The sequence below is a fragment of the Phyllobates terribilis genome, unplaced genomic scaffold (assembly GCF_046119375.1).
Source record: "Phyllobates terribilis strain yellow unplaced genomic scaffold, ASM4611937v1 Scaffold_3__8_contigs__length_932513732, whole genome shotgun sequence".
Taxonomy (NCBI): domain Eukaryota; kingdom Metazoa; phylum Chordata; class Amphibia; order Anura; family Dendrobatidae; genus Phyllobates; species Phyllobates terribilis.
In genome coordinates, this window is record NW_027362763.1 from 186,336,545 (window position 1) to 186,352,858 (window position 16,314).

The window sequence follows — 16,314 nt, forward strand, 5'->3', positions numbered from 1 at the left end:
CCGGGGTGATCCCACACAGTGCTTATATTGCCCTGTCACTGTACTAGCTGGATATAATATTCCGATAGTAAATATCTTTTCTGGGTCTCTAATGTGGACTGTGTATATGTTATTTTATGGATCTTAATGGACTTTGTACTATGGACATCCTTCTGTACTACGTATATAGTGCCCTTGTGGCTATCCCTAATATTGGATTCACTTGTATATACTTCCCAGCAATGCCAGCACACAGGGGTTTCATCATCCTCATATACCCGCTTGCTTTCGGCATCTCTCTGGTGATCCTGGCGCCGCAGTGATGCCGACGCTACCGGGTATCTTAGTTACGATGATGTGCCATGCGTCATATCCGGGCAGTCACAGTGGTTCACTGGGTAGCATCTGTTGCTACCATGGTTATGATGACACATGTTGCATCATTTCCATAATAGGTGGTGACGTATGTCCTGTGGTCCTCGGACCACACACAAGAGTATTTAAAGCACATGTTTTTTACCATGGGGTATACCCCTTGAGAAGGGCAAGGGCCGAAACGCGCGTCGGGGAGACACCTGTGGATGCAGGGCTACGTGGTGTTCTTTATTTCTATTAAGGTAACTATGGTCATGGTGGCTGATCATGATTTGGTGGGTATATATATGTATGCACTATAAGTATGCCGCTTGTTTATCGCTGATTGCGGTCGGCTATTCTATTAGATGGTGTTCCCATTGATATAACTTGTCATCACCACTGTATCCCATACTATATATAGACATGGTTTAGTATAATTATATAGGGATCCTACCCCTGCATCCTGTATGTTGTCCATCTGCTTTTATATGTTTTATATATGTATGTGTGTATTTTCCCCTCATCCCCAATTATCCTGTTCAGCATTTATATGTACAATAAAGTTTTTCACCTTTTTCATTATGATTGATCATATGATCGTCTTTCTGTCCTGCAGCACTCCCTTGTTATTATGTCTTGGACGATTGGTCTAGTGATATAAATCTATGGGCATGCTACAATATGGATATTATGGTTTCCTGCAGTATGTTTCTTCTATGGTCCACTATTATATGTAATACATTGCCCTTTTCTAATAACCACTCTAATTTTAATGTTAGGAAGTTAATCAGAATTACAGGGTAGATTGGAGGCCCATGTGATTCCTGACATACTCTGCAGTTCCTCACCTGGAACCTCACATGTAGGGGGTGTCTGCCCCGGTCCAGTTCTTGTACCCTTGATCTCTACACCATTTTCGGTAACACACCAACTGTATCCGGTGCTGCCGTGGAACTGCAATGGACTAAAGTAGCCTTTTTCATCACAGTCAGGTACAAAGGCTCCGAGTAAAGGTTCTGTTGCGCCGAGCACTTTATTACGTTCTTTTATGCAGAGCGGTTCATCTGATAAGATAAATATAAATGAATTGATATTATTATATTAGTATATTTATGACTATATTGTAAAATGCTCTTCATCCCGTACTTTCATCAAACATTTCTCAGTCCATGAGAGCTGATGTAGTCCGAGATTAGATCCACCTTCTTCTCTATCACTTCATACACCAAGGAGTCCAACAATGAGTTTTCATGATGTTACGCAATTACACAATGTATTAGTGATAAATCATTATGCTGTAGTGTTATATCTGTAATCACTGTCTTGATGCACAGGTAGAGGATGGAAGAGTAAAGCAGATTCTTACCAGAAGCTACACATGGTTTTGGTGGTTTTCCAGGGAAATTCCTGGAACCAAAAACTTCTTCCCCATATTCATCCACACACCAGGTGTAGACGTGGGACTGCTCCGGTCGATAGTTGCCCTTTTCATCACATTCCGGTACAAAAACTGCTGGTGAAGGTTTAGCACTGAGCAGTTTCTGACGTTTCTTCAAGCAGGGAGGTTTGTCTGCTAAAAATGGATATAAGATAACCAATGAGTTTCTGAAGAAATTTATTGCTATGTATTTGGTATCCTATAATCATAACTTTGGGATCGAAGGTCCAGAAGCAATGCATGTTTTTTCTTTCTAAAACAGTGATTAAAGTTGTAGTTTCTGTTTTGATGGCTATTTTTAAAGGTTTATTCTGGAGGTGTACAGTCAGTATGCACAGCGGCTCCATTGTACTCCTTGTCTATCAATGTTTTCTTCTAAAAACAATGCTTAATATGGAATCAAATACAAAAACTCCATGTGAAATCAGAGGCATATGAAGGTACAGTATAGGCGTCCTTCAAAGCAGTTACATACTGTAGAACCATTGTTGTACAAAGAAGAGATAAGACCCCAAAGGAAAAGGTAAATACGATTTTTAGTTCTGCCTCACACAAACATACCAGTCAGTCACCCTGCTATCTCCGGTGTGGTACCCCTTATACTCAAGCAATAAGGCTCAGGCTCCCTATGAGGATGGCTAATCTTTACCCTAGTGGTGGATGCAATTTTGACTCCCACTCCCTTCTGTCTTGTGAATCCTCACCCTCTCTCCTCACGTGGGATAACTACACTGACCAACTCAGAATAAATCTTTTCACATGGTCCCCTGTGTCCCTCTTTATAGCCCTGTTGTAGCATACCTTTTGTATAGAACACTACTCACCCACACTTGCTATTTATTCTGAACAATTTTTTTACATCCAACCCTAGGAAATGTATTTCTGTTACTATTGTAGATGTCTTAACTGACTCAAAAAATTGCAAAGAATGACTTATAGTAAGAAAGGACATACCTAACCCAATGTAGTGACTGAGGTGACAACACTGATGAAATGGATTAGTACCTGTATCTTCACATGTTAGGTGCTTAGTGCCTGGCGGAGTTCTTGTTCCCTCGATCTCTTCACCATTTTCGTTAAGACACCAACAGTAACCGGTGCTGCCATGACACTGCTTTGGAACGTAGTTTCCCTTTTCATCACATTTTGGTACAAATGCTCCTATCTTGATTTTTTTCCCTCCAAGCACACTCTGGCGATGCCTCATACAAGGGGTATGTTCTATCCAAATAAAACACATTCATCAGACAAGAAAGACTATTCACATAATAGAGATGATGTTTCATGGGGAGTTGAAGTTTCTTTGATATTTAGAATCTACATAATATGTTCTCATGCTACTGATATAAAAAGAAAATACCTCCACAGTAATACAGAGACAGATGGGACCTGACTATGTCAGCCTCACAGTGAATGGCTCCTTCAGAGGTTCTATCAGAATCCTGTTTTTCAGGGCTTCAGACCGAAGCCCCAATAGAGTCACAGACATATGGACTGAACATAATATGAACATAGCCTTAGGTGACAAGTAAATAACTATTTGGCATTTTTAACTTACATTTCTTTCAGGATGCTTACCATGCATGATATACAGTACATGTACCATAATATTTTTATAGCCAATATTTGTAAAAAAAATAGAAAATCCAGTAATGAAGGTATTTCCTATCAAACATCACTTTTATTATCTGTTGCAGTAAAAATGTGAAACCAGAACAGAAGCCTCTGATGAAGCTATTATGTTTCGGCAATTAAGCTATATTCATGACTTAGTCCACTCATCAATGGCTAAGGTTTAATTACCAAAAAATGTTATTTTTTCTATATTTAAAACAACATTACTCCTGAAGGATATCTGAGCAAAATATTTTAAAAAAATGCAAAATAAAGTTGAAAGTTTTATAAAACTGTTTTACTAGTCCAATTTAACAACCGTTCATGCCACAGACATTCTGCTGACTTTTGTCGCATCTTCTTTTCCATGCATGTATCTTCTTAAAAATAGTTTAGTTCAAAGATAAGATAAGAGGTTTCTACTAAGGTCAGCACTCACCTTTCTCAGAATAAGCTTCAGTCACGATGGGCTTCAAATTAAATGGATGTAATGAAGCTTTGTAAACGTCTTTACTATCCAGAGAAATAGCATCTGCTTCTCCATTCTGTAAAGCAATAGGGTCATCACTGATCACAGATTTCCCGACTATAAGCTGATCACAACAATCTGCAGCGATCAAGTGAATCTATGGGTGTATCCAGCAATAAACACTTAATTTTCTCCAGTGCCCCAAGAGGATAAATTAAATATTACACAATGATTAGAACGAGTGGTACCATGTGTAACCATTATGTGCTTTGGCTAATAAATTCCTGATCAGGAAGTCCGCTCTTTTGTAATATCTAGATAGGTTATTTGAAAATAGCTTTCTTTCTCCATAAAAACAATGTTTATTTCTTGGCCATCATTAATTAAGCACTCCCATCAAAGTTTTTAGCCTCTTAATACATTGGAATAAACATATTATATACCGCTTATAGTAGTTACAATTGCTCATTTTGCCTTTCTATCCAATAAATTCATCTGTTTTCCCTGCTCTATGTAGAGACAGGAAGTTTCTTTTCCCTGCAAAAATGATTCCTCTCTTCAACTCCCCCTGCCAGGGACTTTTGCAGTGACTCATGACTCATGCAGGTAAAATTGACCTCCTGTTTCTTCATAGAGCTTAGAAGGATTCAGCTGATCAGTTTTTAAATATGTGATGTCATAGACCTAATGGAAAAGAGAAGAATTAACTGGGTAGAATGAGCAATTCTAAGTACACAGTGTCATATAGTATTATGATAGCAATATATTAAGAAGATAAAAACTTTGATGGTAGTGCTTCTTTGACCACACAGTGAATACACCAAATCTTCACTCTTCGAGTGTTAAATGATTTTTTCTAATTTATTCTAGTCAATATTTATTTTAATCAATTTAAAAGCTAATGTCGTACTTATACATACATTGCAAAAAAAAATTTAAAACTGAATATTAAATGAATTGCTGTACAAAAAATGAATTAAAAGGGCAGTATCATGTGGTTATCTTTTCTCTAAATGATAAATAACTAATTGCCATGAGTCTAAAAGCTAAAATCTTTATTGCGATGGAGGTCTCCACTCAATTAAACCTTACACTGGAAAGTTTCGAGAGGATTAGGCCTGTGCCCAGGCAAGGAAATTCATGAGGTCTTTTTTCTATGAACCTACTATGTTCTAGGAGAGTTGGAAAGAATTAGTTAATACAATGCATTTTCATATATTCAATCTCATCCATTGACCAGAACGGAGAGTACCTACAAAGATAGTCTCTCACCCGAGAGGACCTGTACTTTTCTGCATCACACAAACAAACTATTGATTTTAATGGGCTTTGTGTAATGCTTAATTTTCCCTTAGATTACACCCAAAAGTCATTGGCCTCAGCAAGCAAGACACTTTGTGATCAGCTTAATGTCAATGGACCCTTCTAGCAAGTGGACTTTCATGACGATGTACTTACACTGATCGCTCTCACACAGTCCTCGGTGCTGTATTTCTTCACACATGTGAGTAAAATTTCATCGACATGACAAGAGGTCACCAGATCATTGCACTTTTGTTCTTCAGCATCCGACGTCACACACCAACGTACATTTCTTGCATTGGGGGCTGCAGAGCTCAGAGCTGAAAAATTGCAGAATAAGGATTAATCAAGGAAATAACATATTATTCATAAAAATGAATATTTATAATAAATACAAGCCTATTTTATTATCTCAAAAGTTCTGATTTTCCTAAAACTGCAATGACCTATACGGTTATTTGCAAAATCATAATGGGGTCTCATTTTTGTCTATATGCGGAGTTAGTCTTGTTATGTGTGTGAATAAAACCTATTATTAAATGTGCACTGATTTACAGCTATACCCCCTTAATAATGATTCCCCAAAGCTCCATAAACCCTCTGTTGCCACTGAATCCATCCACGAATAGTGCTGTCATTCAAGCATGCTTAGATGACCCTAATGACCCTATGCCTACACTATCAGCACACTGCGATTAATGAATACATGACTTCAGCTATTGCTGCAAACATTAAAAACGTAAAGTACTTAGTTAACATTTTGTAACAAAACGTGCAAAAGCCATCCAACCACGTCAAGGTGTACCTAAATATAGATGATCAGTATCACTATTGTTCTACCTCACTATGTGATAAACCAGGCCTCACGTGAACTGTGAAAGTGAAAGGAAACCAAGCATTCCTCACAATTAAAACCTTGTCTGGGAAAGATTAAATTAATACTGAAGGTGTGTGGGCCCTATTTTTTTGCAGTAGGTTGGCTCCCTCCAAGGCCCAGCATCCTTATCCTACACATTTTTCCCAGACAAGGTTTTATTTGCAAGCGATGCCTTGTTTCCTTTCACTACCCAAGGTCACCAGTGAGGTATGTGTAGTTATGGCCTGACTGTGACAAAAAAGCAGCCCACCCCACAGCCCCGCTGATCAGTGAAATTTGCTTTACTTGGTCATGCCCCTCATCACGCTATTAAAGAAGTTATTTGAAGAGTCACATGTGAATGGTGCGTCAGTGCACATGATCCACCACCGCTCCATCTACATGGTGCTCTTCGGAGCTCAGGTTCTCGTGATTGTGGGGGTGTCCCAGCGATTGGAAAATTACCTCTGTCAAGAATTAGAAAATAATGACCCCCACCAATACTGACACTCTCGAAGTCTAATGCCACCTCTCCGACAACAGGACAGGAGAATAATACAAAATAATACAGATACTGAGAACTCCATCCAGTATACTGGACAGAAGTGGTACTGTGCAGTGTATATATACAGAATAACATAGATACTGAAAATTACACTCCGTATACAGGACAGGAGAAGTGGTACTGTGCAGTGAATATACAGAATAATGCATATATTGAGAATTACACCCAGAATACAGGACAAGAGAAGTGGTATTGTGCAATGTACACTGCTCAAAAAAATAAAGGGAACACTCAAATAAAACATCCTAGATCTGAATGAATTAAATATTCTCATTGAAAACTATGTTCTGTACAAAGTTGAATGTGCTGACAACAAAATCACACAAAAATCATCAATGGTAATCAAATTTATTAACCAATGGAGGCATGGATTTGGAGTCACCCCCAAAATTAAAGTGGAAAAACACACTATAGGCTGATCCAACTTTGATGTAATGTCCTTAAAACAAGTCAAAATGAGGCTCAATATTGTGTGTGGCCTCCACGTGACTGTATGACCTCTCTACAACGCCTGGGCATGCTCCTGATGAGGTTGCGGATGGTCTCCTGTGGGATCTCCTCCTAGACCTGGACTAAAGCATCCGCCAAATCCTGGACAGTCTGTGGTGCAACATGTCATTGGTGGATGGAGCGAGACATGATGTCCCAGATGTGCTCAATCAGATTCAGGTCTGGGGAACGGGCGGGCCAGTCCATAGCTTCATTGCCTTCATCTTGCAGGAACTGCTGATACACTACAGCCACATGAGGTCTGGCATTGTCCTACATTAGGAGGAACACAGGGCCAAGCGCACCAGCACGGTGTTGGGCTGTGAGCACTACCCCCATCAGTGGATGTCGGGCCCTTATACCACCCTCATCTAGTCGGTTTCTAACCATTCGTGCAGACACATGCACATTTGTGGCCTGCTGGAGGTCATCTGGCTGTGCTCCTCCTGTTCCTCCTTGCACAAAGGCGGAGGTAGCGGTCCTGCTGCTGGGTTGTTGCCCTCCTATGGCCCCCTCCATGTCTCCTGGTGTACTGGCCTGTCTACTGGTAGCGCCTCCAGCCTCTGGACACTACGCTGACAGACACAGCAAGCCTTCTTGCCACAGCTCGCATTGATGTGCCATCCTGCATGAGTTGCACTACCTGAGCAACTTCTTTGGGTTGTAAAGTTCATTTCATGCTACCACAAGTGTGAAAGCACAACCAACATTCAAAATTGACCAAAACATCAGCCAGAAAGCATTGGTACTGAGATGTGGTCTGTGGTCCCCATCTGCAGAACCACTCCTTTATTGATTGTGTCTTGATAACTGCCAATAATTTCCATCTATTGTCTATTCCATTTGCACAACAGCATGTGAAATTGATTGTTAATCAGTGTTGCTTCCTAAGTGGACAGTTTGATTTCACAGAAGTTTGATTTACTTGGAGTTATATTCTGTTTTTTAAGTGTTCCCTTTATTTTTTTGAGCAGTGTATATACAGAATAATACAGAACAGATTCTGAGGATTACACCCAGCAGAAGAAGTGGTACTGTGCCGTGTATATATACAAAATACAGGAAAAGTGGTACTGTGCAATGTGTATAATATATGCACAGACTAATACAGATACTGATAATTACACCCAGTGTACAGGACAAAAGAAGTGGTACTGTGCAGTGACTATTTACAGAAAAATACAGATACTGAGGATTACATCCAGTTTACCGGACAAGAGAAGTGGTACTGTGCAGTGAGCATTTATAGAATCAGGTCCTGTGCACACATCAGTATTTGGTCAGTATTTTACAACAGTATTTGTAAGCCAAAATCAGGAGTGGAACAATCAGAGGAAAAGTATAATAGAAACACATCACCACTAGTGATGGGCGAGCACTAAAATGCTCAGGTGCTCAATCCTCGGGTCTAGCATATTGGAATACTCAGGTGCTCGACCCGAGCAACGAGCCCAATGTAAGTCTATGGGAAACTCGAGCATTTCTCAGGCGGCTCCCCCCGGCGGTCTGCAGAGGGCCTAAAAATTGCCAAAATCGATGGGAACAGTGCTCAGATGACATGGGAACAGCATGGGGAAGACCCGTGGAAGCATTTCTGACTCCTAGGTCACTTCTGTAATCAACGTTGTCAGAGGTATTATGCCACTTTTACGGACTCACAATAAAACATACAAAAACGAATCCAAAATGGATTTTCCTGGGAAATATGTTAAGGATCATCCTTTCCAGGGTAATGACTTGTATAGAAGGCAAAATAAATAACCAAAACCAAAAATACTCCTCCACACCTTGGGCTATGTTCACACGTAGCGTTTTTGATGCGTTTTTGCACTTTTGCATTGCTTTCAACCGTGACACATGCATTTACTGGGAAATGTCATTTTAACATTTTACATTTCTTATCTGGCCATGTGGTGTGTGACATATCATCAGACACATGCATATAGTGCTGAAAAAGACATGGGAACTGCATGGGGAAGACCCCTGGAAGCATCTCTGACTCCCAGGTCACTGCCTAAAAGTGTGCCCATCATAAGTGATCCTTTGCGCATGCGGAGATACCTCCCGCCAGGCACCTGTCGTTGCAGACTTGCAACAATCACTGTCCATGTCCTTGTCCCAGTGCAGCATTCAGTTGTCCCTACCCCATTCCTTGGAATGCAAGCACGAGTATGCAGCCAGCCACCCACCCACAGGCTGCTATACTATACTGCCAAATCATCTTTAAAAAACAACCAGACTCGGGAAGACCTAACAGTTGTACTTCCAACTTCCTTCGTGTTGGTGTTACGGGAACAGTTGCCTGCCTTCTTTCTGCGGCCACCACACTGCTTCTTCCTGCCTGTTGGGGTGCTCTGTCTCCCACCCCCTGTGTGCTGCTCTCCTCGCTCTGCATGTCCTCCTGCCAGGTTGGGTCAGTTACTATATCATCCACCACCTCGTCTTTCACTTCCGCACTCTGGTCCTCCTCCTGAGTTTATGGCAATTGTGTCTCATCATCGTCCACCTCTTTTGACACTTTCCCACCATTGGCTTCGTGTGACCATGGCTGCTCAAATATTTGGGCATCGCTACATGCGATCTCCTCTTGCCCCGCTCCAAGTGGACCGGGCAGGAGGACAGAATCTATAAATGGAAAAGTGAACAGCTATTCGGAGTGTCTAAGTGTGGGTCAGTTGTCTCTGGGCACTCTGCATGGTGGGAGGAAGGAGGTTCAGGGTGAGGAATATGCGGTCCAGACTCACAGCAACTGAGAATTGATCGTGTGGAAGACAAGGTGGTGGTGGTGGTGGCTAACTGACTGGAAGCATTATCTGCTATCCAACCAACAACCTTTTCACACTGCTCTGTGTTCAATAGTGGTGTACTGCGATCCCCTATTAATTGGGACAGGAAGGTCGAGCGAGAAGATTTGGGTGTTTGTTGTGGCACAATTTCAGCTTGCCCACGGCCTCGGCCTCTGCATGCACCATCACCATCACGTCCAGTTCCCCTTCCCTTGCCACGTGCCTTGCTCATTTTAAATGGAGGACAATATCTTCCACGCTCACTACAAATGACTGAATTTGGAGTGAACTTATATGTGATTCGTGTGACAGACAAACCACTGTTTTAAATACCTAGCCTGTAGGTAACTATTTTGAACAGCAAACTGGTGTTAGTAGCTTCACTGACACACTGAAACAATTTTTCAATGGAGGCCAGAAATGGCAGTATTTTCAGCGCAATTATATGTGATCCGTGTGACGGACAAACCACAGTTTTAAATAGCTGGATTTTAGCGCTGTAATATGGAAAGGACCTGGCTGTATTCTGCAGTGCCAACAAGCAAACGGCTCAGAAAAACGGTGTCCTCTGGATTGCTTTTTAAGCAAATAATGAGGATTAAGATCCAAAAAAAAATTATTCCTGGCACCTGAGACCTGGGCCTATTTCTAGAAATATGCTATGTGCACTGCAGTCTGCTATATACCCTGCCTGCCTGATATCACTGCAGATGGATTAGTCATCAGAAGGACTGTTTGTTGAGATGGATATGTGTCTCTAATATAGTTTGGTACACCTACACTAACTAGAAACAAGCAAATCTCTCCCTAGCTCAGCAGCACCTCTCCCTACACTGTCTGATTCCGGAGTGACTGTGATGAGCATGGCAGTGCCAGGTCTGATATAGAACTGAGGACGCTGTGCGGCCAGCCAATCACTGTAATGCCACAACCAACATGGCTGCAGCATTACAGTGAGTGGCAGGCAATCCCTGCATGTTCATTGGCTCTGTAACGAGCGCCAAAAATGCATGGAAGGGACTTGAGCAACCCCGGAAATACTCGTCGAGCGCCGAGCATCACGAGCAGTGAGATGCTCAGGCGAGCAACAAGCAGTAAGCGAGCATGCTCGCTCATCACTAATCACCACTTCTGCATTTTTCACCAATACTTGATTTTGGCTTACAAATACTGACGAACATACTGCCACGTGAACATGGCCAAGTACATCTAATGAGAAATACACCCAATATACAGGACAGTAGAATTTGCACAACATACACAGCTCCGCAATATATGTTACAAAGAATTATGTACACAGGTCCACACTATATACTGTGCTAAAGAATATAGTGTGGAGCTGTGTATTTACCATATAGTTTAGAGGTATGTTAGTGTATATAGTGTGGATTCCACACTATATACACATCACCATACTATATAAACATTTTTCACTATATACTATATATACACAACTCTACTTTATATACTAAATAAACACAGCACCATACCATATACTTTATTATACTATATACAGGGTGGGCCATTTATATGGATATACCTAAATTAAATGGGAATGGTTGGTGATATCAACTTCCTGTTTGTGGCACATTAGTATATGGGAGGGGGAAAACTTTTCCAGATGGGTGGTGACCATGGTGGCCATTTTGAAGTTGGCCATTTTGGATCCAACTTTATTTTTTTCAATGGGAATAGGGTCATCGACACACTTATTGAGAATTTCATAAGAAAAGCAATGGTGTGCTTGGTTTTAACGTAACTTTATTCTTTCACGAGTTTTTTACAAGTTTATGACCACTTATAAAATGTATTCAAAGTGCTGCCCATTGTGTTGGATTGTCAATGCAACCCTCTTCTCCCACTCTTGACACACTGATAGCAACACCGCAGAAGAAATGCTAGCACAGGCTTCCAGTATCCGTTGTTTCAGATGCTGCACATCTAGTATCTTCACAGCATAGACAATTGCCTTCAGATGACCCCAAAGATAAAAGTCTAAGGGGGTCAGATCGGTAGACCAATCCACTTTCCAGGAAAACTGTTCATGTAGGAATGCTCGAACCTGACACCCATAATGTGGTGGTGCACTATCTTGTTGGAAAAACTCAGGGAACGTGCCATCTTCAGTGCATAAAGAGGGCAACACATCATCATGTAGCAATTTCAGATATCCAGTGGCATTGAGATTCCCATTGATGAAGAATGGCCCCACTATCTTTGTACCCCATATACCACACCATACCATCAAGATACGAAATGTGCAGTAAAAAACTCTTGAAAGAATAAAGTTACATTAATACCAAGTGTACCATTGTTTTTCTTATGAAATTCTCAATAAGTTTGATGCATCACATGACCCTCTTCCCATTGAAAAAAATAAAGTTGGATCCAAAATGTCCGACTTCAAAATGGCCGCCATGGTCACAAGCCATCTGGAAACGTTTCCCCCCTCCCATATACTAATGTGGCACAAAAAGGAAGTTGATATCACCAACCATTCCCATTTAATTTAGGTGTACCCATATAAATGGCCCTCCCTGTACATCACATAGGAAACACTGAGACTGCTGTATGTACATCATATACTGTATGAGACACTGCAACTGCTGTATTTTCATCCCATAGGAGCCACTGCAACTGCTGTATATACATCATACAAGATACACTGCGACTGCTGTATCAACATCACATAGGAGACTGCAACTGCTATATATACAATATATAGGAGACTGCTGTATATACATCACATAGAAGACACTGAGATTAGTGTATCGTTGAGATGGGGCAGATGAAAGGTTTCAGTGCGTCCAGTGTCGGGTGCACAGAGAAGGAAATTTAGTTTCTATGTCAGCCAGGAATTGGAGTGATGAGCGCGAACTCCCCCCAAAAAAGGCCTGATGCTTGTACCGGTCAGCGTCAGACTTATAAACAGCCCCATGTGCCGCAGTGGCTTTGCGTGTACTCATGAGTACACATTGAGAATATGAAGAATATTTATAGGCTGGCGGCCATAAAACGGTTAGGAAGATGGCCAATCTGGGCCTGCGCATAATGTAGGTAAATGTTTATATATTGGCCACCTAGCGTATTTGTGCATCTGTACATTCATTTAATGCTAAAGTTGTATGGGCCCTGTTATTTTTACTCTAATAAAATATCTAACATCTGGGTTGTAAGCAAAGCCCAGCTAGACTATGCTGAAAATCCCACTGACACCAGGTACTTTTGCACCTAATGACCCTATCTAATTCATGAAAAAACAGATGCACCTATGAGCCTTTTCTTTAAAAAACACCATCCCCAGACCCTTATACAGTATTGGTATTTCCCTGACAACTGGGTTGTAGCATAGCTCAGCTATTCTATTCACAGCTCTGCTATGTATGCTGGGGAGAGAATGTTCATGCTCTGAAGATCCCCATGATCTACCAATGAAAAGTGGAATTTGTAAATAGTAATGAATATTGGTTAAATAGTGGGTCACAGTTAATACATTCAAAACTATCAATCGTCACCTCATGCATAGAAATAAATACAAATAGCCCAAGTTGAGATCTATCTATTGCTATCAGGTGTCTGCCAACTCACTGTCGGGAGAAGAAGCTATTCAGAAGAGACGCAACTCTCAACACAAGTACAGAGGATTATGAACATTAAAAAGTGTGGGGCCCCTGAAATGTATTGATGGAATAGAACATTACTTCTAAAACAGGTCATGTGCAAAGACAAATTGATATTTTTTTATTCTGTAAAGACAATATTAATCATAAAAAAAATGATTATAATTATAAAAATGAAAAATCGCTTTGAGGTGAAGTCAATTCATTTTGAGTTTTATAAAAATACTAGATGGTGGCCCGATTCTAACGCATCGGGTGTTCTAGAATATGTATGCAGCCGACCGGGCGCAATCAGCAGAGCGGTGTTTAAATTTGACGCCAATAATGCTGATTGGTTGTGGCCGGCGGTCGTGACCAATCAGCAGAGCGGTATTTAAATTTGGCGCCAATAATGGTGATTGGTCACGGCCGCGACCAATCAGCAGAGCGGTGTTTAAATGTGGCGCCAATAATGCAGATTATTCGTGACCGGTAACCGCGACCAATCAGCAGAGCGGTGTTTAAATTTGGCGGCAATATCGCTGATTGGTCGCGGCCGGCCACCGCGACCAATCAGCGTAGCGGTGTTTAAATTTGGCGCCAATATCGCTGATTGGTCACGGCCGGTGGTTGCGACTAATCAGCTGAGCGAGGTTTAAATTTGGCGCCAATACTGCTGATTGGTCGCGGCCGGCGACTGCGACCAATCAGCATAGCGGTGTTTAAATTTGGCGCCAATACTGCTGATTGGTCGCGGCCGGCGACTGCGACCAATCAGCATAGCGGTGTTTAAATTTGGCGCCAATATTGCTGATTGGTCGCGGCCGGCGACCGCGACTAATCAGCAGAGCGGGGTTTAAATTTGGCGCCAATAATGCTGATTGGTCGCGGCCGGCAGCCGCAAACAATCAGCAGAGCGTTGTTTAAATGTGGCGCCAATCTCGCTGATTGGTCGCGTCTGGCGTCCACGACCAATCAGCAGAGCGTTGTTTACATTTGGCGTCAATCTCGCTGATTGGTCGCGGCTGGCAGCCGCGACCAATCAGCAGAGAGTTGTTTAAATTTTGCGCCAAAATCGCTGATTGGTCGCGGCTGACGGTCGCGACCAATCAGCAGAGCGTTGTTTAAATTTTGCGCCAATCTCGCTGATTGGTCGCGTCCGCAAACAATCAGCAGAGCGTTTAAATTTGGAGCCAATCTCGCTGATTGGTCGTGGCTGCCAGCCGCGACCAATCAGCAGAGAGTTGTTTAAATTTTGCGCCAAAATTGCTGATTGGTCGCGGCTGGGGGTCGCGACCCATCAGCAGAGCGTTGTTTAAATTTGGCACCAATCTCGCTGATTGGTCGCGTCTGGCGTCCGCGACCAATCAGCAGAGCGTTGTTTACATTTGGCGTCAATCTCGCTGATTGGTCGCGGCTGGCATCCGCGACCAATCAGCAAAGCGTTGTTCAAATCTGGGGCCAATCTCACTGATTGGTCGCGGCTGACAGCCGCGACCAATCAGCAGAGAGTTGTTTAAATTTTGCGCCAAAATCGCTGATTGGTCGTGGCTGACGGTCGCGACCAATCAGCAGAGCATTGTTTAAATTTTGCGCCAATCTCGCTGATTGGTCGCGTCCGCAAACAATCAGCAGAGCGTTTAAATTTGGGGCCAATATCGCTGATTGGTCGTGGCTGCCAGCCGCGACCAATCAGCAGAGAGTTGTTTAAATTTTGAGCCAAAATTGCTGATTGGTAGCGGCTGGGGGTCGCGACCAATCAGCAGAGCGCTGTTTAAATTTGGCGCCAATCTCGCTGATTGGTCGCGTCTGGCGTCCGCAAACAATCAGCAGAACGTTGTTTAAATTTGGCGCCAATCTCACTGATTGGTCGCAGCTGGCATCCGCGACCAATCAGTAGAGCGCTGTTCACATTTGGCGCCAATGTCGCTGATTGATCGCAGCTGGAGTCCGCGACCAATCAGCAGAGCGGGGTTTAAATTTGGCGCCAAGAATGCTGATTGGTCGCGGCCGGCAGCCGCGACCAATCAGCAGAGCGTTGTTTAAATTTGGCGCCAATCTCGCTGATGGGTCGCAGCTGGCAGCCGGGAACAATCAGCAGAGCGTTGTTTAAATGTGGCGCCAAAATCGCTGATTGGTCGCGGCCGCTATTTAAATGTGGCGCCCAAATCGGTGATTGGTCGCGGGCAGTGGCCGCGACCAATCAGCACAGCGGTGTTTAAATTTTGCGCCAAGATCACTGATTGGTCGTGTGCGGAGATGGCGACCATTCAGCAAATCGTATTGGTGAGGACCGGGGAGCGGAATCGTATTTGTGAGGACCGAGGAGCGCCGCTGCCTGTGCAGCTACTTCCGCTGTGAGAACCCGGGACATGAGTGACTGCTCGCAGCAGAAGTATCCCGACCCGCAGCGCCGCTCCCCGGTCCTCCCTTGACACGCTAGCCGCTGATATCCCGACAGTAGCCGCATGCTCCCGACAGTAGCCGTTACTAAGGTCCGGACATTTGTGTTCAAAATCGCTGATTGGTCGCTGGCGCTGCCCGCGACCAATCACCGATTTGTGCGCCACATTTAAATATCGGCCGCGACCAATCACGATCTTGGCACAACATTTAAACACCGCTGTGCTGATTGGTCGCGAATGCTGCCCGCGACCAATCACCGATTTAGGCGCCACATTTAAATAGCGGCCGCGACCAATCACCGATCTTGCAGAGACATTTAAACACCGCTGTGCTGATTGGTCGCCGACGCTGCCCGCGACCAATCACCGATTTTGGCGCCACATTTAAATAGCGTCCGCGACCAGTCAGCACAGTGGTGTTTAAATGTGTCTGCAAGATCGTTGATTGGTCGCGG

The 16,314-nt window shown here is 43.0% G+C and overlaps 1 protein-coding gene across 2 annotated transcripts in view; it reads right to left on the reverse strand.

The window, feature by feature from the left end:
* LOC141258986 (saxiphilin-like) overlaps positions 1-16,314 on the reverse strand; it is a 337,568-nt gene that overhangs the window by 124,997 nt on the left and 196,257 nt on the right. For both annotated transcript variants that reach the window (XM_073674334.1, XM_073674333.1), the window contains exons 2-6: positions 5,316-5,479; positions 3,828-3,933; positions 2,780-2,995; positions 1,703-1,909; positions 1,185-1,400 (exon numbers count right to left, since the gene is read on the reverse strand). In XM_073674334.1, the coding sequence (XP_073530435.1) occupies positions 1,185-1,400; positions 1,703-1,909; positions 2,780-2,995; positions 3,828-3,933; positions 5,316-5,479 (909 nt within the window). The remainder of the gene's footprint in view (positions 1-1,184; positions 1,401-1,702; positions 1,910-2,779; positions 2,996-3,827; positions 3,934-5,315; positions 5,480-16,314) is intronic.